Genomic DNA, 21,366 nt, shown 5'->3' on the forward strand with positions numbered 1-21,366 from the left:
TAATGTTGGATAGTAAACAACATCTACTTGGTTTCATTTCCTGTAGGTTCTGTCGTTCACCCACCCCACAGCGTTCCACTCGGCAGAAACCTACGAGTCTCTGCTGCAGTGTTTGAAGATGGAGGATGAAAAAGTGGCAGAGGCAGCCATCCAGATATTCAGAAACACAGGGCAGAAGATTGAGACAGAGCTACAGCAAATACGATCGTAAGAGAGATGTTAACTCTTACTTTTAAGTGTTAATGATAAATTCTAACAGAAAGGATTTCAATGAAACAGTAGTCTGTTGCTTTGTGAATCTACGGGCAAATCATCCACATGTCTGGCACTATGTGGTCCACATCTGGATGAATGAAAAGAAACGATCTGTTTTATGAGACTCCTTCCAATGTCTGTTATGTTTCCATCAGGACTCTGATTCCCATCCTGCATCAGAAAGCTAAGCGGGGAACACCTCACCAGGCCAAGCAGGCTGTCCACTGTATCCACGCCATCTTTAACAATAAGGAGGTGCAGCTCGCACAGATTTTTGAGGTAGGTGACCATTTCCTAATTCGCTGATTTTCAGGGATACATTTTGTTTTACAAGTAGACAATAATGTATTTATTCATTTTGAACTTGCTGTTTACATAATTCTCTTCTCCACTGTTTATCTATCCTGTATGTAATGTACTCTTTAACTGACATTTCTTTGTTCAGATGCACTCACACTGCTTGTTTCTTTCCCCCTCCACCCCCAGCCTCTGTCACGTAGTCTGAATGCAGATGTCCCAGAGCAGCTCATTACTCCCCTCGTGTCCCTTGGCCACATTTCTATGCTGGCCCCAGATCAGTTTGCTTCACCAATGAAGTCCATTGTAGCTAACTTCATTGTCAAGGACTTGCTCATGAATGACAGGGTGTGTGGAAATCAACACACACTTGCACACCTTTGACACCTTTTTTATTTTTACAAAAATGCCAGATTATAAATGACAAATTTCAGCAAATATACCAAGTCAAGAAAAAGAATGAGAGTGTGACTGTGATGTGCCTTTCTGTCTTCAGTCAGTGGGAAACAAGAATGGGAAGCTGTGGACCACTGACGAGGAAGTTTCACCTGAGGTCCTAGCTAAGGTAAGAGGCAAACACTTCTGTGGTATTTATTTCATGTCATTTATAGTCTGTTAATTCAGTTTTTTTATTTTACTGCAGCAGTGTTGCCCTTAAAATTTTTTTTTCCAGCAGCAGCACTAAAGTGTGCAAGTTGTATTTTGCGCTTCTAAAAGATATTAGGTTGGCCGGTGACATGAGAAGGGCTTTAGATACATATTTGTACACAGTTGTAGATGTTGAGTTATGTTTAACAAAATGCTTCCAATATCCATACCCATATCTAGCAATTACAGTCACTCCTGCAAGTGGAGGCAGGGGTGACATTTGACATGTAGTGTTTCAATCAATATTGTGACTCGAGACAGGCAGGTGAGCTGGATGTCAGGTTAGCAGTAAACCATGAATGTAACAGTGAATGTTCAGAGTGAGCTACAGTTTGTGAGAACCGCCAGACCAGTGGAGCTATTTTACCTTCACATAGAGAAATTGTCTTGCATGTTTTGCTTCATCTGATCAGCTCTTATGATCGGCCATCACATTATTTAGAACAAATATCTGCTGATAATGATCAGTGGTCGATCAATCAGAATGCCCTTATCTTGTGTTGTTCAGATGAGGCTGGTCTTGCTCGTCCCTGCCTCTGGCTGCTTAAGGCATAGGCATAAAGTTAATTGTGCATGGGGAGATGTTTATATAGCAGTGGTGCAAAACTGTCAATGAAAAAACTGAAAGAAGTTGTAAAGACTTTTTTCCTAGTTATTCATGCTCTTCCTGGTTCCCCAGGTGCAGGCCATCAAGCTGCTAGTGCGTTGGTTACTAGGAATGAAGAACAACCAATCCAAGTCAGCAAACTCCACCCTGCGCCTGCTGTCAGCCATGCTGGTCAGCGAGGGAGACCTCACAGAGCAGAAGAAGATCAGGTAACTCACGGCTCAAAGGTCTCAGTACAGCTGTTAAAATAAAATAATTTATTTTAACTTCAGATAACAGATCTACCTGTGGTAAACTGATTTATATTTTTATGTCTTTGTTTATGTCTTGTTTTTCTTTTTAATTTTCTGCCTCCTCACAGTAAGTCAGACATGTCTCGTCTGAGGCTGGCTGCAGGTGGAGCCATTATGAAGTTGGCCCAGGAGCCCTGTTACCATGACATCATCACACCTGAACAGTTTCAGCTCTGCGGTCTCGTCATCAATGTCAGTCTGGCCTTTACATAACTTTTTATTGGCTTTTTAACAGAAGACATTTTGACACGTAACAGTAGGAGAAGCACAGGTGTATATTAGAAAATGAATGATGGCTGAATTCCATTTAGCTTAGCTTAGTATTGTGTGTACCGGCTCACTGTCAGCATGAAGCCATCATTAATGTAATTTGTCAAACTCCTGTATTTTTCTTTCTATGATATGTCAGAACATCTGCTGTGAAAAAATGCCCATTGTAGTATGCATGATGTACTGCATATGTGCACAATGAAATATCATTTCACATGTCACTAGATACAGTCACAGTGAACTACATGAATCAAAGCAAACATTCTCATTAGCCGATACACTAATAATCTTCTTTACTCGCTTGTGTGAATTGAATTTGAATTAAGCCTGCTCCTTTCTTTTTACAGGATGAGTGCTACCAGGTTCGTCAGATCTTTGCTCAGAAGTTGCACCTGGCACTCGTCAAACTGTTGCTGCCCCTGGAGTACCTCGCCGTCTTCGCTCTGTGTGCCAAGGACCCGGTGAAGGAGCGCCGCGCACACGCCCGACAGTGCCTCCTCAAAAACATTTCCGTCCGCAGAGAGTACATCAAGCAAAACCCACTCGCTCAGGGTCGGTGTTCATCCTGTGGATGTTTTCATGCTGAAACTTGATGTGCTCCATAATTACAAACTGCATCGTCACCATCACTTTGGGGAACACAACTTTGAAGTTTTTAATGTGGGATTTATTGAACAGCAAGTTTCTGTCTAGAGTCAGCGCAGGTTTTAACAGAATTTCCAGAATATCAGCCAAAGAAAATGTGAATGCTTGTCTCTGCCTCCACTGTTATGTAAATATTAGGAGTGGGGTGAATTTATGTAACAGTTTGTGGCACTCATTTTCCAATCGGGTGCTATTAAACCATTGCAAAAGAAAAGAGTGCAGCGAGATGACGTAATTATAAGAATACCAGTCAAATCTTAGACAGTCATTAAGGATGTGGAAAACATGATAGAAATATGGCATTAAAGTTTATTTTATGTGTTAATTTGAGGTAGTTTACTCTCACCTCATCACTCCACATTGATCTGATGTTTTCATCTGCTGCAGTTTTTAGTCTCTTCAGTGGAGCTGAAACTAGATTGAAAGTTTAACTCACATGTTTCCTATCCATCATTTATTAAGTCTGTTTAAATTGCACTTTGTTGCATCTTATTTGTGTCTCTACACCAATTTTCTACCTCAGCCAAGTGGAAAACCCTTCCTGAGCAATATTTTGTTGTGCATTATTTCAAACAGATGGATAGAAACACACTAATAGACACTGTGATGAGTTAATTTTTTCTGCCCACAGAAAAACTTGTCTCCCTCCTACCTGAGTATGTTGTTCCCTATATGATCCACCTGCTGGCCCACGATCCAGACTTCACAAAACCACATGAATATGAACAGCTCAAAGACATCAAAGAGTGAGTGTTGACATATAAAATCCCTGACTATGGTTACACAGCTGAGAATTTGTCTTTAAAAAGTCCTTATTTTTCTAAATTTGTAAGAACAATTTATATTCTTTCTGATTTAAATACTAAAAATGTACAAGTGGCACAGACTGGAGCTGTGGCATGCACCGTATTCATTGTGCTTCTGTGCGTAGGTGCCTGTGGTTCATGCTAGAAGTGCTGATGACCAAAAATGAGAACAACAGTCATGCCTTTTTAAGGAAGATGGTGGAGAACATCAAACAGACTAAGGATGCACAATGTCCTGACGACGCAAAGGCCAATGAGGTATGCACACACACACACACACACACACACACACACACACATACATATATATATATATATATATATATATATATATATATATATACACATGCTTACACGTCATGGCAAACAAGCAACAACAGAAAAGCATCAGAAACAGTCACACACATCTCTAAAATGTTCACAATTAAAAGTTACTCATCCAGCGAGGTGAGACTTACAAGTTTCAATGTCCTTTTGAATGACCTTTATTGTGAGCATGTAAAAGGTGTCAAAAATAGCAGTGTGTTATCCTGCTAGCATAACTTGAAACAACACAGTGAGAAGGAATAGTCTTGAGGAAATCCAGTTTGTGTCCATAATGTTTTTGAATAAATAATAATGATATATTGAATATTTAATATAATAAGATATATTTTATGTATTTTAAAATTATTATGGGGAGTTTGTTTCCAGTTGGAGGCAGTCTTTGTAAATTAAAAACAAGTCAGAAAAAACAGTAAGCTTAAAACTCTTTGGGACGAGTCACCTATCCTTATCAATCAATCTTAACAGTGTGTCTCATGTTGTCATGGTTACAGAAGCTGTATATCGTCTGTGATGTCGCTCTCTTCGTGATCGCCAACAAGAGCACTGCATGTCACCTGGACTTTCCCAAAGACCCCGTCCTACCTTCCAAGTTCTTCCTCGTACAGGACAAGGTAATACACACATGTGCGTGCACACACACATACTTAAACAGATATCAAACATCTGAAACATAAATGAAACCTGTACTTAGACTGTTTCCTCTCCTCTTGGAGATAAAGCATTTCAGACTCTTCTTAAGACTGACTTATCCACTCTGTGGAAAATAGATATGGGCACACTCTTAAAAGATTAATAACAAAATCAAGAGCTTCGTGATTTTGCCGTTTATGCTTACTTAAAGTTTTCTGTATTTTCCTTCAACAGGACTTCAAAAATGATAAAGAGTATCTTACGACAGAGATGAGACAAATGCTGCTCACTGGAAAGGTAAATGCAAAACACTTGATGCTTGAATGCCCTCAGTAAATGCCACATTATAAGCTGTAATGCTCGACATTGTTATGATTGTGGTTTAACTTGAAAGAACACATGATGATGGGGTAAACATTAATTTGACATTTTTTGTTAAACTGTGAAGGTGAAAAAGATTTCCTGTATTATTGTGAGTTTAGAATCATCTGCATATAGATAATTATATTCTCAGTATATGAGTATAATGTTCAGTGTTGTCATGATACCAAAATTAGGATTTTGATTGTTGCTCTTTGCGACTGGTCAGCATGTCTGTTGGCGAGATGCTTTGCCAATTTGGCTGTGTTAGTAACTTTGGTCTGCATAGGTTTAAAGATTTTTTTATGGATAGACTTTGTGGTGTCTGTGAACTCGCCCTGATTGTAACTATGTAAATGAAATTATGCCATATTGCTCCTCACGTCTGCTTTCTCTACAAGCCATGGATGGTCGTCAGGAGCGCACGTATTTGCAGCCATGCCTCTTGTTGTCACCATGAAAGCTGCAGCATGCATATGTGATAAAGAAAAAAAGTTGGCGAGTCCACTGTGCCTGCAGGGACTAGGAGTAGAAGCAGAGTGCTGCAGTTGCACATCCACGGCAATGCAACTCATAAATATGGCTCTTATTAACACACTGTCATTCTTTAGTACCAATACTAATGAAATGGGTTATTGTACTGTTTTTAATGGCAGGATATTGTGATACCTTTCTAGTATCAGTATATCATGTAACTATATTAATGCTTAGGTCATCAGCCCTCATCAAATGACTTTAAAGGTCCAAGATATACATGTAGCAAAGATGAGCAGAGATAACTGAGTGATGCATTGAACTGTAATCACTGAACTGTAATTTCTACACACAACATAATTGTAAGGAATCTAAACTATCAGATGCTTACCAGCTAAATACTAGGGGTGTAACGGTACACAAGTCACGGTTCGTGTTTTGTTTTGTTTTTTCAGTACAGTAATGAAAAAAATAGACAACTATTAAATGTCTTTTACTTATTGGTAACCTTATTAAAACATACCACCACAGCAGTTAACTCTTTTTACACAATTTTTGAATGAAACAAATATATATAAAATCCTGCTTTTTCACATTGTTTGAATGAAAATAGAAATATAAAAATGAAAAATAAAATCCTGCTGTTTTTTTTAACACATTTTTTGAATGAAAAATATAAATATAAATTTCTGCTTTAACAGTTTTACTCAATAAAAATAAAAAGTATAGTGCAGCTGGTCAGCTTTAAAGCCTGCTCAGATTCAGTTTTACTAGGAACTTACTTAGCTTTCCCACTTTGTTAAAGTGCAGTAAACAAACCATGCTTATATCTAAAGTGCAGCTTAAACAATTTACTCAACTCCAGTGGCGTTGGTTATTTCTTTAGCACGATGGTCAGGGAAATGCTCTTTCTTTTTAAACAACGGCGATATCGTAGTTTGCACCAGATTGCTTTTTCTAGTCGTGCCGGTTAACGTTCAAACTCGGGTGGTGTCGCTTTAGATGCATTAGCATGTTAGACGTGTTTCCAAGTACATACCCGACCGCTGTTCTGCAGTGTCGGCACACTGCTTTTGTCTTGTCCACTTATTTATTTCCATCTTCGTATTTTACCCTGAAACCAAAGTGTTCCCAAACGGAGGACTTAAGGTTTGTGGGTGGGTCTTCAGGTTCGTCAGGCTCACTTGCCATGTTGTCAAAATGTGAGAATGTGCTGCACAAAGTGAAGGCGGAGATTTACGGTTGGACTCGGTCCGTCACTCAATTATGTCCGTCGGGGAACTAGATATTTTAAATGGTTCGGCTCGCAAAAACGGAATTAAAATAAAACAAAATAAAATAAAATAATATCCTGCGCCCAGTAATTCGGTACAGGGTCGTGCCGAACCGAAAGTCGCGTACTGAACGGTTCGACACAAATACATGTACCATTATGGCCCTACTAAATACCTTAAACTGCACTCTACAACTCCGCCCTTTCTTGATGCAGCCTAAACCAGCTCCAGTGTTGGGAGCTGTGAACAAGCCTCTGACGGTACCAGGGAGGAGGATCTTCACCAAGACCCCCACAGCCTCAGACACAGCCAGTAACACCAGCACCAACTCCACCCCACTCAGCTCCTCAACCATCAATAAGAACAGGTACAGATACACACACCGCACACACACACTGGCACATAGACCTTGACAAGAATCCGACTTGCCTCAACTTTTAAATATGTCTTGTAGTAACAGCAATGCTGCCACTGAGTCATCAGAGAGCCGAGCGCAGGAAAACAACGAGAACCCAGTCATCAAGGTTGAAGAGGTGAAGAAGGTAAGCTCAGAGAAGACAACCTGATGTCAGCTGGAACCACACATACTGCAGTGTTAAGTGGGGGTTGTCTTGACTGAGCTCTCCTCACTGTCTGTCTGTCTGTCTGTCTCTCTCTCTCTCTCTCTCTCTCTCTCTCTCTCTCTCTCTCTCTCTCTCTCCCTCTCAGGAGGAGCCATCTCAGAATGCGACCCCAGATTCTGAGACAGAAGCACCTGTCAAACGACGTGGCCGTCCACCTAAAACAGCTGCCGCTGCTCCTGCGGTGGCTGAAAAAGAGGGAGCAGCAGCACCGACAGGAGGTGGAGCTGGCAGAGGCAGGAAGAGAGCAGCTGACCCCAACTCCAACCCATCGGCAGAGTCAATCAACATCAAGATGTCAAAACAGCAGCAGCAGAATGACGAAGGGACAAAGAGACAGATTGACTTACAGAGGTGAGAGAGGAGAAGAGAAGGGGAGGAAAGCTGCAGCAGAAGTAACATAAGGGAGTGTGTCCACATGGCTTTTTTTTCTTTGGCACAAAAGCAGCGGCAAGGTGCTGGGGAGAACTTCATTTCATCATTTCATAAAAAATGTGCTACGTGGACACAGGCTCCAAGATGGAATTTACCTTAGTAGCTTTGCTTATCCTAGCTTTGGCAAATAAATGATGAAATAAGAAACTGACTACAAAATGCTTTACAGTGGTGCATTTAACTTTGTCCTTCCAGTTTGTGTCTGTCTCACGGATGGCCAATGAATCCAATCCTGAGGATGTACAGAAATCTGATGTCAGATGTCAATTTTTTTTTCTCTTTGGGTGGCCTTTTGTGAGCAGAGAGAATGAAAGAGTGAGAAAGTGGGAGCCTGGAGAAGAGACAGGGAGAGCTGCAGGGACAGTTGTCGTCCTTCTGGGCAGTGAGGGTGACACTGAGATAGAGCTGGAGTCCAGCCCAGAAGGTGTTATCTGTGGCAGGACGGTCAGAGAGAGTAACCCCCTCACACAAAGGCAGAGCAGCTTTGCAGCCTGGTCCAACACACATAGCCAGGGAGATACCAAGTCTACAAGGAGAGGAGGTACCAAGGAAGAAATTCCCCCCTGGCAAACAACAAGAGCCCAACATGAGCTGGCAGTGAGTTGGTTTAATCCAGGATGTGTCCTGTTACAGGGCCACACTAGACTATCCAAGTCTTATATCTCATCTAACTACAATAAATTTGTTAAAGGAGCAATGTGTAGGATTTAGTGGCATCTAGCGCTTAGGATATCAGACTGCAACCAGCTGAAATTTCTGTGTGCCAAGCTTGAACTCCTGGTTAGATTTCCTTTAGTTTTCATTTCTCAGGAGGTTTTTATCATGAGCTGAATTATCTTTAGAGGTTTCTTCCTCTCCTAAATAAACAGACCAGGTGATTAAAACCAGTAAAAACACAGAAGTAAGCAGCTGCAGATGTGTTCCTCCAACACTGTTCAACTATACGCAGACAGCTTGCTTGCCCAGCACCTGCTAACATGTACTCTCTCTTTTAAGGTTCTATGCTTGTGACAGCCATGGCCAGAGGCATTATGTTTTCAGGTTGTTCGTCTGATCGTATGTTCAGTGTTTAATTTCTTGAACACGAGCTCTCAAGAACACCTTGGGGAATTTTCTTCAAATGTCCTCTTGGACCCGACGATAAACTGATTAGATTTTGGTGTTCAAAAGGTCAAGGTCAGCTTGACCTCACAAAACATGTTTTTGGCCATAACTCAAAAATTTCACAAAATGTCTAGTAGGATGAAATGATGAAGTGATAACTTAATATATCCAAAAGGTCAAAGGTCATCTTCACTGTGACATCATAATATTCTGCATAAAATATTTTTCTGGCCATTACTTAGCGTCATAACTCAGGAACAGAATGGGAGACATTTGGTTGGTCACTGAATTGGTGACACTAATCTTGGGTGTCCGCAAGGGGGTAATTTTAGTTTCTCTAATGATGTAAAGGTCCAGTGTGTGTAGGATTAAGGGGGATATATTGTCAGAAATGGAATATAAGTATTTTCTTTAGTATACAATCACCTGAAAACAAGAATCGTGTTTTTCATTGCCTTTGAATGAGCAGTTTATATCTACATAGGCAGTGTGTCCTCCTCTATGGAATATGGCATGTTGTTTCTACAGTAGCCCAGAACGGACAAACCAAACACTGGCTGAAGATAAGGTCATTCACTTTTTCACATCTGCCACTGTAGTTAGCAGCCCCTCCATGATGAGCAGTATTGGAAAAGTGTCCCCCCCTCCCCCCCAACATGAAACTGCTTTATTCAGTGTTTTTACCAGTTTAATTCACCAGGGATATTTGACCTTGAAGCAGAGACCTCTGCAGATAATTCAGCTCCCAGTAAAAACCTCCTGAGCACTTGGATCATAAGTTATCAGAGAAAAAGGTAAACCACACATTAGCAGGTGCTAGCAGCCCATCTAGCAGCTTTCCTCTAATGAGCCGATTGTTGTTTATTGAGGAGAGGAAGAGAACTCTGTGGATAATTTGGCCCCCTGTTAAACCTCCTAGGCAATGAACACTGATATAATTCCAACCATGAGTTCACACTCAGCACATGGGAGAACATTCAGCTGGTTGCAATCTGCAGTCGTCACTGCTAGATGCCCTAAATCCTATGGATCCTACATACTCCCTCTCAGAGAAAAATCTTATTCTTCAAGCAACCAGCCACAGATACAGATTACATCAGTTAGGTTGTCATTGTGTGTTAGTCTCTGACAGGTAAAAAGCAAAGAGATGATAGGTCTGACACTGAATCCAAACTTTGCTGTCTTTCAGGTAAAGAGGAAACCGGTGAAGGTGAAACCAAGACTGTAGAGAATGGGCCAGACTCTTCCTCATACCTCCCCAACCCCTACGTACATGCTCCTCTGACTCTAAAGCTTTCCTGGACACGTTATGGACCTTTCTTAAAACACACACTTGTACACACACATATGCAGACACACACCACTGACATCCTAGAAGGTTTTAAATACCTTATAGTCATGATTTGAAATTCATTGTATGTAGGTCTTACTCAAAAAAACATGTTATTTTTTTCCTTTGTGTTTGTTGCTCTTTGCTTCTTTTGTGGAGCCATTTTTAAGAAGAAAAAAAAACGGGATGGACATTTTACAAACATTTTAATCTGGTTATGATGGTTGCTTTTTTTAAATTCCCTGGGAAAAATCCCACTGTATGTCTCCGGACCTCTTCCTCCTCGTGTCTCTGTTGCACAATTTTTTATTTTGAGCTCACCAGATTTACTTACACAGTTGTATTTTGTAAATACCCATGTGCAACTTTGCAGTTAAACTTTTTCAATATCCAAGACAGTTACAAAATGGCTGAAATATGGGAACATCATAGCATAAGATTTGTGCATTTAACAGATGTACCAACACCAAAATTTTATAAACTTTGGTATGTTTAGGTTTCTAACTTTGGTATGTTGAGGTGCTTTAGCTTGGTTATAGCGTCATATGGCCCTGTAGAAACTCTGTGGCCTCTTAACTGCAACATGTAATGCTTTTAAAGGCCTTCTGGTTTGTTTCCAGTGTGTTAATGGACAAATTTAGGCTGTTTAACATTTCTGGATACTGTGCTCCAAGCTCTTCCCCAAGAATGGTCAGGGGCTCTGAAACTGAGCTGGGTTTGAATTACCGTTTTGTTTTTTTACTGCTGAAGTTCACGTTGGAATGCATAAATGATATATTACTATACAAGTATGTGTTCAGGTTTTTGTTCCTCTTTTACAATGAAATATTTTTTGTACTTCTGTCAGTTACTTTGCCGGGTAAAAGCCTGCTTTTAAGCATCGAGTGAGTGGAAACCTTGCGGGTTGTGTTGATGACGACTTATTTTTGATGTAGTTAAACGTTTGCCTATTCTCATGATCATATTTAATTTTTTTTTTTTTCCAGAAAATAAATGCCTTTAGATGTTACATGCAGTGAATTTGTCCAGATCACCGTGTTAATGAAGTGCAGTTGTGAAAACACCGAGACAAACCACACTTGATTTTCCACTTTTTTTTAATCAAAGAAACATGACACTGTCACAATAAATAACCATGCTTTTTTTTATATACTGCTGATGCTCGCTTCCAAGGAAACAAAAGAGGAAAATAAGTCTCAATCCAAATGGAGAAACTGAGATGCAACAGCCCCTTTTTTCTATGCTTCATCATCGTGCAATATTGTACATTGTGAGAACACCAGGAAGACGGGGAGGAGGGGGCCTCTGTTCCTTTTTTTGTCCTTTCTTTTTCTTACAAAATATAGATCCAGCCATCAATGGTGTACTCTAGTGATAACGAGACAGCTCTTTATCAAGAACTGGACTATTTACAAGTCAAGGAGATGGTGTGTGCGCATTCTACCTCTGACTATGAATCCTTTTTTTTTATGTTCGTTTTTGGCTCTTGGTGGAAATTGTTCACCATCAGTGGAGAGGGAGCGCGATAACTCCATGTAGTACTGTAATATGCTGCCGTGTTGGCAGGGGCTGAGCTGGAGGGCAAGCAAAAGGAAGATTCTCTTAACAGAAAAGCCATGTGTGAGGATTCATCAACACCCCACTTGTCTATACGCTGAGCATTTTCTTTACAGTCCATGTAGCTCAAATCAAAAGGTGTGAAAACACTGCAGGCCTGCGATCTACGTCAGAGGAGTTCCAGCCTCTTTTACTACTCATAAGACATCATTCAAAGACCTCAATGAGCATTTTATTTGGCTGCAAGTAAAGCATGTTTGGGCGTATAGGATGTTACCTACACACCTCTCTCTCTTTACATATATATGTATATGGCCAAAGTTTTGATTGAGTGCTGCTGGATTGGATCAGTGATTCATGATAAAGCTCCCCCTCTTAATGATCAACATCAGGACTGAGAGGGTGAGCACATCCTTTAATCCGTGGCTCAAAATAACGTCGCTGAAAGTGATTGCTCTGAAATGAGTTTAACAAAAAAAAAAAAAAAACCACAGCATTGCAAACATTCACAATCACTCATTTCTTCTCGAGGCGAATCTGTTTCGGAGCAGAAGAGAATTTTTTTCCAGCAACATACTTGACAGAAAAAGGCTTTGGTTCCCTACGGATGTCAAACTGGGTGTGCTTTAGTGGCTTGCTGAGCAGAGCTTCCAGGTATCTCTTTCCACGGATTAGAAAGAGTCTATCAAGTTCCACAAGTCTGAAGGGATGTTGAACGGAACAGACATCCCCGTCACCACATCATTTGGCCAAATGAAATAAAAGGCAGCATAGAACATGCAAGAACAACAAAAGACAAGGTTGGATTGTGGTGGAGCAGAAAAGGTGGCATGTAATGTGACCTTCGGGGGCCTGAGCTGGCTGTCACCTCCTGTCCCCATTAGGGCCAGGATTTTGGTTGTGCCACCCCTAAACAATCTTAAAAAGAAGAAAAAAAACAACAGGACATTCAGAGGGATTTCTCCTGGATCACAAAACCATAAAAAGATATCTCTTCATATAATTGTAAACTAGGCATAGTTTATATTTAAAATAATTTGTTTTACAATGCCATGTAAGAAAAAAAGTATATCCCCATTGTATTTTCAAATTTACACGCATCTATTTACAGATAACTTTTTTTCCTTCTGTGTAGATGTTTTGAGGATGTCTGTGTGATCTTCTCTAATTCTACAGACAGGGGGAAAAAAAAACTTTTGCAGGTGATTGAAGCATCCATGATAAGCTTGAGGAAAAATCCATCACACTGCTCACTGCAGAACACTATCCAGTCAAGTCAATCGAATGCAGCTAGACCTTTATAGTATTAAATGTCCATAGAAGAAAATAATCCAACATAAGGTCCAACTGGTTGCTAGAGAGAGTAAATGGTTATGTGCTGTGAGAGCAGTATGCAGGATTTCCTTCACAATTAAACCTGGAAAACCCACCAGGCAGTGGCAGTTATTTGATTCTTTGCGATATTAAAAAGGAACAAAAAATGAATGGAGACAAGAAAGAAAGTTTCAGAGTCAATATGAATAAAGGGCATGGAAGACAAGATGCATGACTGAAGGTTTTTGGTGGCTTTACAAGGATACACATTTGGAGTTAGTGGAAGAGACGACACAGCGTAATGGACAGATGGGGTCAGAGAGGCAACAGGGTGGTGTGCATATTGGCGATTGTGGTGCTACCGGTGTTGAGTTTGTAGCAAAACAAACTTGTTATAAAAGAAGGCTCAGACTGCTGTGGTGAATGGGGTGTAGTCTGTGTAACAAAAGGCAATGGTGGAATGGATGCCGGGGAGGAGCTGATGCTATGATGAAGGGAGTTTGGGATCCTCACATCTGGCTGCACTTCAGTTGCTGAGGAGCAGCTCTGTCGCCGTTTCCACGTCCCAAGATTTTGAAGACAAGGCTGCTATTACTGCATTCTGTGTTTGAGGGAGAAACAATTTTAAATTATTGTAATTTGAACGTCATTTGCAAGATCTGAGTTTATAATAAAACTGAAAGAACTAATTTAAAATGTGCTATTATGACCATCGAACATGTCAATCCTTTGAGCAGCTTTTTTAGAAAACACAAATCAAATTAATTCTTTTCATGGGAATTATGTTTGAATAAAACGGGCCTTGTTCAGAGGAAATTCTCTGACATTAAGCACAGAGAAACTCAACCCCTGCTCACTCTGACAGGCACGCTGTCAAATAAGGCAGCAACTAATTATTATAACGACTATTGTCATTACTGATTAATCTACTGCTAATTTTTTGTACAGTAAGAGAAATGCAAATCATAAGCTCCCTGAGTTTAAGGTTACATACTCAAATTAGAGATGCAAGATAGGGAGTTTTTTCAGTCAATACTATAATTACCTGCTTCTCATGGCTGATACTGATAAGATAACCGCTAAGTTTTGAATTTTAAAAGGAAGTTCATAACCAGTAGTAAATGCACCCCTGAGCGTAAAAAAAGCTAAGATGTGGTGAGCAAAAGCAGGTGATTTAATACTCCATTGCTCTGACAGGACCAAATCTAATTTATATCACTACTGTTGACACAACAAAAACAAATTAAGGTTTCTGACTCTTGAAACATTCCATATTTTTTTCCAGCATAGTACATCAATACACAATTAATTGAAACAGAAAGTAAAGTGCATCTGTCAATACAAAAATAAAGGCTTTGTGCTTTGCAGCTTGCAGCCCCCCTGCCTACCCACACTACTGCTGCAGGAGTGTGAGCTCCACGCAGGGGACAGTTGCTGACAGTTTGCCTACACACACACACACACACACACACAGTGACACACAGCTAACTGCAGCATTGTACATAACCTAACAGTTACTGACAGTCAAACCGTTTTGGTGTCGGTGTGAATTTGTTGTGTCAGATGTTAGCTGCTGCTGCTATGTTCGCTTATGCTAACGGGGCAGACATTGAAGTGACCGTTCCCCAGGTGGAGAGCTGGGTCTAACCTGTGTAACAGCAGCAACAGAAAGTTTGCTGCTCGGGTGAGGTGTAGGGCCATCCGGGATCAAACCCCTGGCACAATTTTGTTGTCTTCTTCTGAAACTATGGAACACATCTACACAGGAGACAACATGTTTGGCTCTCCAGTCAGCATGGTGTGCTTGTTCTTCCTCTTTTCTGTGTGTATTGGTGGCCACCTACTGTACTGGACTGTGTAGATGCTGCACTTGTTAAGTCAATGAAAGCATTTTGGCTTTGCATTATTGGCTCTATTTACTGGCTTAAGTTTCATCAGTGGAATAATACATAATGGTATAAATTTCCCATTATTAGCCTGATATATATATCTTGCATCACTAATTCAAATGTCTTCTTTTGTCAGATTAACAGCCTGTAAACCCCAAAAATATTTACGTTTTTAATCACAGAGAACTGAGAAAAACTGCAATATTTAAAAAAAACAACAACAACTACATACTCATATAATTAACTGATTATCAAAATTGTTGCCGGTTTATTTTCTGGCAATCTACTGATTTAGTATTAGGACTAACTGTATCAACATTACCACTAAACCAAACCCCCAAACTCTGTCCAAACATATAAAAAAAAAAGGAAATGGTTCTGACCTTATCAAAGCCCATGGCACAGAGTTTGTCTATTTTACGTGTGTAGTCGGGACTGGAGACAGGAGCGCCTGCATAGACGTGAGACCACAGCCTTGCAGTCTGTTTGAACATTTCTGGGTTCTGCTTATACTGAGGAAACAGAGAGAAAATTCAGAGAGGTTCATTATCAGGAGACACTGCAAACAGTGAGGGTAGACAGAGAGAGAGACTGTTGGTTTACAAAAATGTCTCTCACCTGATTTGCTACTACTGCATCCTGTGGATCATCTGGTTCTGCTGCAGCAAGCAGAGCCTGTAGAGACAACAGCACCGTCCGCAGGGTCATCGCAGCTGCCCTGGGTGAGACAGATTTAAAGTTGGAGTAGGTAAATTGAGAGTGTTTGAGAAAAGGGGGACACACTGGTACATGTAAGTACAACAGGCCATAATGTTCACATTAGTCTCACTCACCACTGGTCTTTTAAAATGTCCAGACATATTGCTCCTGTCACAGAACTGATATTAGGGTGCCAGATCTTAGTGATGAAACGCACCTAAGAAAGACACATGTCAGAGGTTACCTGGATAACAATGGCATAATTCTGAGAAAAGACAGAGGCAATTGTAGGTTATAATGGGTACATTTACAAGCACATTTGTATTCTGGGCCCTGATCCTCAGATCTGGCTTAACTAATGCAGACTAACAAGCTGTTATCAGGCTACAATAACCCTGTCTATTCTCACCCAGCTAACTTTGTTCTTTGAAAGCAGTTTGAGGATTGATTTGTTCATCCTGGATGAAGTTATCTCGAACAGCACTACATATACTGCATATAAAAGTAAAATCATTTAACACCATGATCACCATTCATATGACTGGCTGATTAAATGTGATTAAACCTACATTAAGTGTGTTGGGAACCCAGCATGCACTGGGGCACTATATTATCAGATATAAGTCACATTTAATGTGTTAACTGGCAGTTTTACAGGTGCCAAGTTGTTCTGCATCATGCTCCATCATGTCTCCACTGTTTCCAGGTTGTTAATCATCAGATATTATCAGTAAACGTGATCACAAACTGAGTGATGTTGGTGCGTGATGAAATGAGGATCTCCTCATGGACATGCAAGAGACTTTTACTGTAAGTGATAATCATAAGTCTTCAATGAAAATTAAACCTTTCTAAAACCTCTTAAAACGCAACTGATAAACACTTCACAACAAAGTGAGTTATGCAGTTCTTACTTTAGTAAGTTTCAGTGTTTAAATGACTCATTTGAATGTCAAATTAAATGGCGGTCTGGCTTCTTAGGTCTTTTAACAGTCAGTATCTTTAAGCTGCATTGAAGTATTTCTATTCACAGTTTCTCATACTACATTTAAATTGGTTCTTTTTTGTGTAAAACATCTGTTTATATTTTATAATGTATATGTAACTTCATTATGAAAATAAACATAGGAATAATAATTACACCAAAAATTTGTATTTTAATTTGTATTTTGAAATCACTTAGTGTATGTGGTCTGCAGTAAAGCACCTTGGTGATGATCCAGCTGTCAATAAAGCTGCCCTTTTGCAGGTTCCGGGTTAAGGATTTGTTGCTCTGACAGCAGGTCTTGATATAAATTCAGCTAGCTTTTAAGTTCCAAAAAATCTAGACTCGTGTCAAATCATCAACAGTCTCATATGGATAGCTCAGTTATCTGCTTATGAAAAACAGGGCCCTGGTCCCGAGTCTTATCCTTGTTTTGATCATATTTGGGTAGTTTTTGTCCTGCCATTTATACCATCATTTTAACCTCTCTGGGTATATGAGGCCACTGTAGGCAATGTTAAAAAAAAACAAGCAGAACTGCTCTGTGGCAATATTGGATTCTTATATGGCTTTGCATCAATGTGACCAAGTCACCCATGTGTCAGATATTTAATTCACTGGATAAGCCACAAGCAAACATTCCTCTCTGATAATTTTATCAATAAACTCAACATATTTATAAAAAAAAACTTTACTATATTACCATATATATCAATATTGCAATGTAAAATTACTGTGAAAGAGGATTTTGTTTCTATCACCTCAACAATTGAGATACAATGTTTAAATGATATACCAAAACTCAGGTCCCTTCATATATATTATACGTCCATTTTCTAATTGTCCCAGGTTCCTTATGTTCTGTATGTGGGTGTGTCTATGATTACTTAACGTCTCAGAAACTCTTAGCCTGGTTCCAGACCATAGACCCCGCCCACTCAACTGAGTAGGCTTGCATCTCTCTGATATCTTTGCTTTTCTGTCTGCATTTATCGACACAGTTTAACCTCTGATTTATCAGTATCAGACTCTCTTTGATTTAAGCATGCAGACTGTTACAGAACTGACACCATAATATTTATCACTGTAAACTGTCTTTTAAGTGACAAGAAAAACTACTGTGTAACTTAAAATGAGGGCACACCTGTGCACATGGCAGACAGTGATCAGAAACCTGAATAAGGTGTTAACTAGCCACATTAGAGTGCTTCAGCTGGCATCTTCAAATTCCTCAAACCGGTTTGGAGGACGCAAAGTTCTTGAATTCAGAATATGTTCACTCAAAAACCATGATGCTAACCAGATGATAGTGTGCATGTAAATACACTTGAGTTAGAGAAGTAAAGGACATACAGCACCAGATGGGCGCAACTGACGCACATACCTTTGGCGGGTTAAAAGGATAGGTTTCTGGGATTTTTATTTCAAGCTGATATCTGCCACCTTGGATATAAAGAAAAACAACAAAATGTTTCAGCAGGGCAAATCATAACATTGAAAAGTCTTGTTGCAAATATCTAGTCAGGTCATTGTGATGCTGGACTGTGACAATACCTTCATATGGTGTATCTGGAGGACCTGCTATCTCCCCCCTCAGCTCTGTGAAGTTCTCATCCACCAAATCTACTTTTATCTGGTTTTTACTTGTCTGTGGGTTGGGACAAATGAGAGGGATACAATGAAATACACTTGTGTTTCAAGAAATCCCTGCTCACAGTCTGTGTCCTGACATGTCTTTGTCAAGTATGAAACCACTTTTACAAAAAATATGAAGCTACAGACATGATGGCTATTAAAGGCACAACTGTCATTTTCTGCAAAAATAAATGTTGGTGTTTCCACAGGACCCGTTGGGACATTTAAATGCGTTAGCAACATAGATAGCTTGCTACTAGAGCTAAGCTAGCAAAGTTGACATAACTACAAACCCACAATAACAAAACGTGACAAGCAGTAGCGTGACAAAATACACGCTTTAAACTACCTCAAGCCATCCGTATTGAAACTACAGTTATTAACGTTAAATAAATGTGATAAGTTGGTGAACGTGATATCATAACATCACAGGCTAATGCTAACTGTGGATGAGATGTCAAAATAACGTTACCGTTATCAAGCTAAAAGCTGCTAACCCGAAGTGTCAGTAACTAATTCGCGTTGGTAAACACCTATGGTGCCGTGTATAGGGCGTGTGCTATAGCCCATACAAAGCAGGTTTATTTTTGTTAGGTAATTACCCAAAGTTAGGCGGTATTGTTTGTTAGAAACAGAGGGCCTGCCAGTTGAGAGCTGAATCCCCGGTGTTGCCTGAACACACGCACCTGATATAACAGGAGAGGTTGAACCAGACACTGATATCAAGCTAAAGCTAGCTAAAGTTCTTGTGTTAAGGCCTGACCTACTGCAACACAGGACTAGGACCTGGCGTTAGGTAATTTTGGTCTTTGTCACAATGGCTACAGACACTTTACAATTTAATTAAATTAAAACAATAACAAAAAAAGAGCAGAATGGAAGTAAAAAATAGCCAGAAACGTTACCGCACCTCTTCGCTTTTGAGAACTTCTTTGAACTCCCGCTTGATCCTTTGGACCGCAATGTTAGCCATGGCTGTGTGTGTCTGCTGAACCGCTGCTGCCTCAAAGCAAGACCCGGGGCCTCTCTCTCTCACACACACTCTCTCTCCCTCACTATGATGTCTGTTTGTAACGGGACTGCCTGCTCCGGTGCTTTCCACAGTTAGGGCGCTCTCCCTTTCACTTTCACCGTCCACCGCTCCTTTTCAGTCCAAAGGCAGCTCACCGTTGCCGTCGACCGCTTTGCTGCCAGCCAGCGTACAGCGTTAGTCAGTCCAGAACATGCACACACAGTGCAGCTGCACGGAGCAGACACTGGAAGTTTCATTAATGGGCTCTGGTACCTGGCTACATGTTCTTTTCAACCTGCCCTCAGGTCATTTCTCATCATGTGCTGAACACATTACTATCACTGGTAACGTTTACTAGCGTTAGCATCTCCATTCACCCATAGGATTTTACATGTGACTGTGATGAGTTTAATCATAACTGTTTTTATTATTATTTTGAATGTGTAACAAAATATAAAGGTAACAGAAAAAGCTGTCAGATGTATCTCATTTTTACTCTTCGGTTGCTATTGCACCTTACACAGGCCTACCAACTGACACTTCAACTATTTACAATGCACACACTCAACTATCTCTTCAACTAACATTTACTGAAATTTAATCTCCTACTCTTTCTGTGACAGTTCAGCTGCTTTTATAGCCTAGATATCAACTTATGTCAAGGAGCTGCTTTCATCTCTTATTAAGTGGTGAAATAAAAGTTAAAAAGAGTGCAGTCAGGTTCTCCCGACTGACTGACAGACAAGTAATTGGATTAAACTAACGTAGGAAATTCTGAATTATTGTACTTTTTAACTACTTTGACTGTTTAACAGACAGGCTGGCAGATGGTTGAAAAAAATCCCATCATGTTAAAGTGAAGAAACTACAGTCAGCTGATGGCAAAACGCTCGATTACAGTGTAACTTAATAAACGTTCAGTACAACAAAGTTGTAACTTAAAGCTTTATTGTATTTTAATATATTTGGAAGTGGTGGAAGAAGTAGCCTATTCAGATATTTAATTTAGGTTTAAAAAAGCAATACTACAATGAAAAAATCAGTAATGCCCTGCATTTAAGATCTTACCAAAATCCAAATAAAAATAGATAAATCATTATGCAGCAAAATGGGCCCACTCAGTGTTATAATTTTATATATTACATTGTTGGATTATTATAATTGTTGGATTACTATGTATTTCAATTATTTAAGTAGTATCTGGTACAGGCAAGGCTACTGTTAATACTGGTGGGATCAATGCATTATATTTTATAAACTGATCACTGCATTTTTAAGTGCAGTTGTCAGATATTTGTAATGAAGTAAAAGTAAATTTCCCTCTGCAGATTTCTGAATTTGCACATTCTGCACAATAATGTAAAGCTTTCTCATACTAAAACTGTTTTATTGTACATAGTTGTTAAAGTATGTTTTATTGTAGAATATCTTTTTAATATTTGTATTGTATTTTTTCTGTTTCTCTATTTTCTGTTTTTCCTGTCCTTTGCAGTATCTTGCCTTTATTTCATCAAACACGTAGGCAAATACCTTGTAAGTGAAAACCAAGGCTACTTGGCAATACACCTTGTTCTTAATCTGATTCTTCTGCAATGTTTTGGAGTAGAAGCAGGAAGTAACGTACAATTTAAATGCTCGAGTATATTGTTGCGGTATTGTCCTTAAACGTAGAGTATTTGTGTTACACTCCACCTCAGTGTATTTGGTTACACAACTGTGCAGATGTTGGAGCTCGTCGTTTGCCTCTGTATGATGATATGGAGCCAGACTTGTTTGTTTACTATCCAGACGTTACAGTCGTTACTGGCTATGATTGGTTCAATTGCCCGTCCATCAGATTTCTGAACCAATGAGAGGCGTTTTAAACGCCCCTTATTAGTCTACCGCCCCAGTTCCCGGA

General features: G+C 39.8%; 2 protein-coding genes across 4 annotated transcripts in view; one reads left to right on the top strand and one right to left on the bottom strand.

Annotated features, from left to right (window-relative positions):
- The window catches only part of pds5a (PDS5 cohesin associated factor A), a 30,741-nt gene extending 20,368 nt beyond the window's left edge, over positions 1-10,373 (top strand). For all 3 annotated transcript variants that reach the window (XM_033623405.2, XM_033623408.2, XM_033623407.2), the window contains exons 19-33: positions 47-207; positions 411-534; positions 742-900; positions 1,049-1,117; positions 1,880-2,016; positions 2,169-2,292; positions 2,718-2,922; positions 3,647-3,761; positions 3,947-4,079; positions 4,640-4,759; positions 5,013-5,075; positions 7,102-7,253; positions 7,341-7,428; positions 7,595-7,860; positions 10,235-10,373. In XM_033623405.2, coding sequence (XP_033479296.1) covers positions 47-207; positions 411-534; positions 742-900; positions 1,049-1,117; positions 1,880-2,016; positions 2,169-2,292; positions 2,718-2,922; positions 3,647-3,761; positions 3,947-4,079; positions 4,640-4,759; positions 5,013-5,075; positions 7,102-7,253; positions 7,341-7,428; positions 7,595-7,860; positions 10,235-10,238 — 1,920 coding nt within the window. In that variant the 3' untranslated portion in view covers positions 10,239-10,373. The remainder of the gene's footprint in view (positions 1-46; positions 208-410; positions 535-741; positions 901-1,048; positions 1,118-1,879; positions 2,017-2,168; positions 2,293-2,717; positions 2,923-3,646; positions 3,762-3,946; positions 4,080-4,639; positions 4,760-5,012; positions 5,076-7,101; positions 7,254-7,340; positions 7,429-7,594; positions 7,861-10,234) is intronic.
- Positions 10,374-11,454: 1,081 nt separating this feature from the next.
- Positions 11,455-19,598, bottom strand: ube2kb (ubiquitin-conjugating enzyme E2Kb (UBC1 homolog, yeast)). The gene is made up of 7 exons (XM_033623409.2): positions 19,365-19,598; positions 18,374-18,467; positions 18,204-18,262; positions 15,969-16,051; positions 15,754-15,853; positions 15,519-15,647; positions 11,455-13,847 (listed from the first exon to the last, which is right to left on the bottom strand). The coding sequence occupies exons 1-7, from the start codon at positions 19,425-19,427 to the stop codon at positions 13,773-13,775; spliced, it is 603 nt and encodes a 200-aa protein (XP_033479300.1). The 5' UTR covers positions 19,428-19,598; the 3' UTR covers positions 11,455-13,772.
- Positions 19,599-21,366: the final 1,768 nt, after the last annotated feature.

Source organism: Epinephelus lanceolatus, chromosome 3 (genome assembly GCF_041903045.1).
Source record: "Epinephelus lanceolatus isolate andai-2023 chromosome 3, ASM4190304v1, whole genome shotgun sequence".
Lineage (NCBI taxonomy): Eukaryota > Metazoa > Chordata > Actinopteri > Perciformes > Serranidae > Epinephelus > Epinephelus lanceolatus.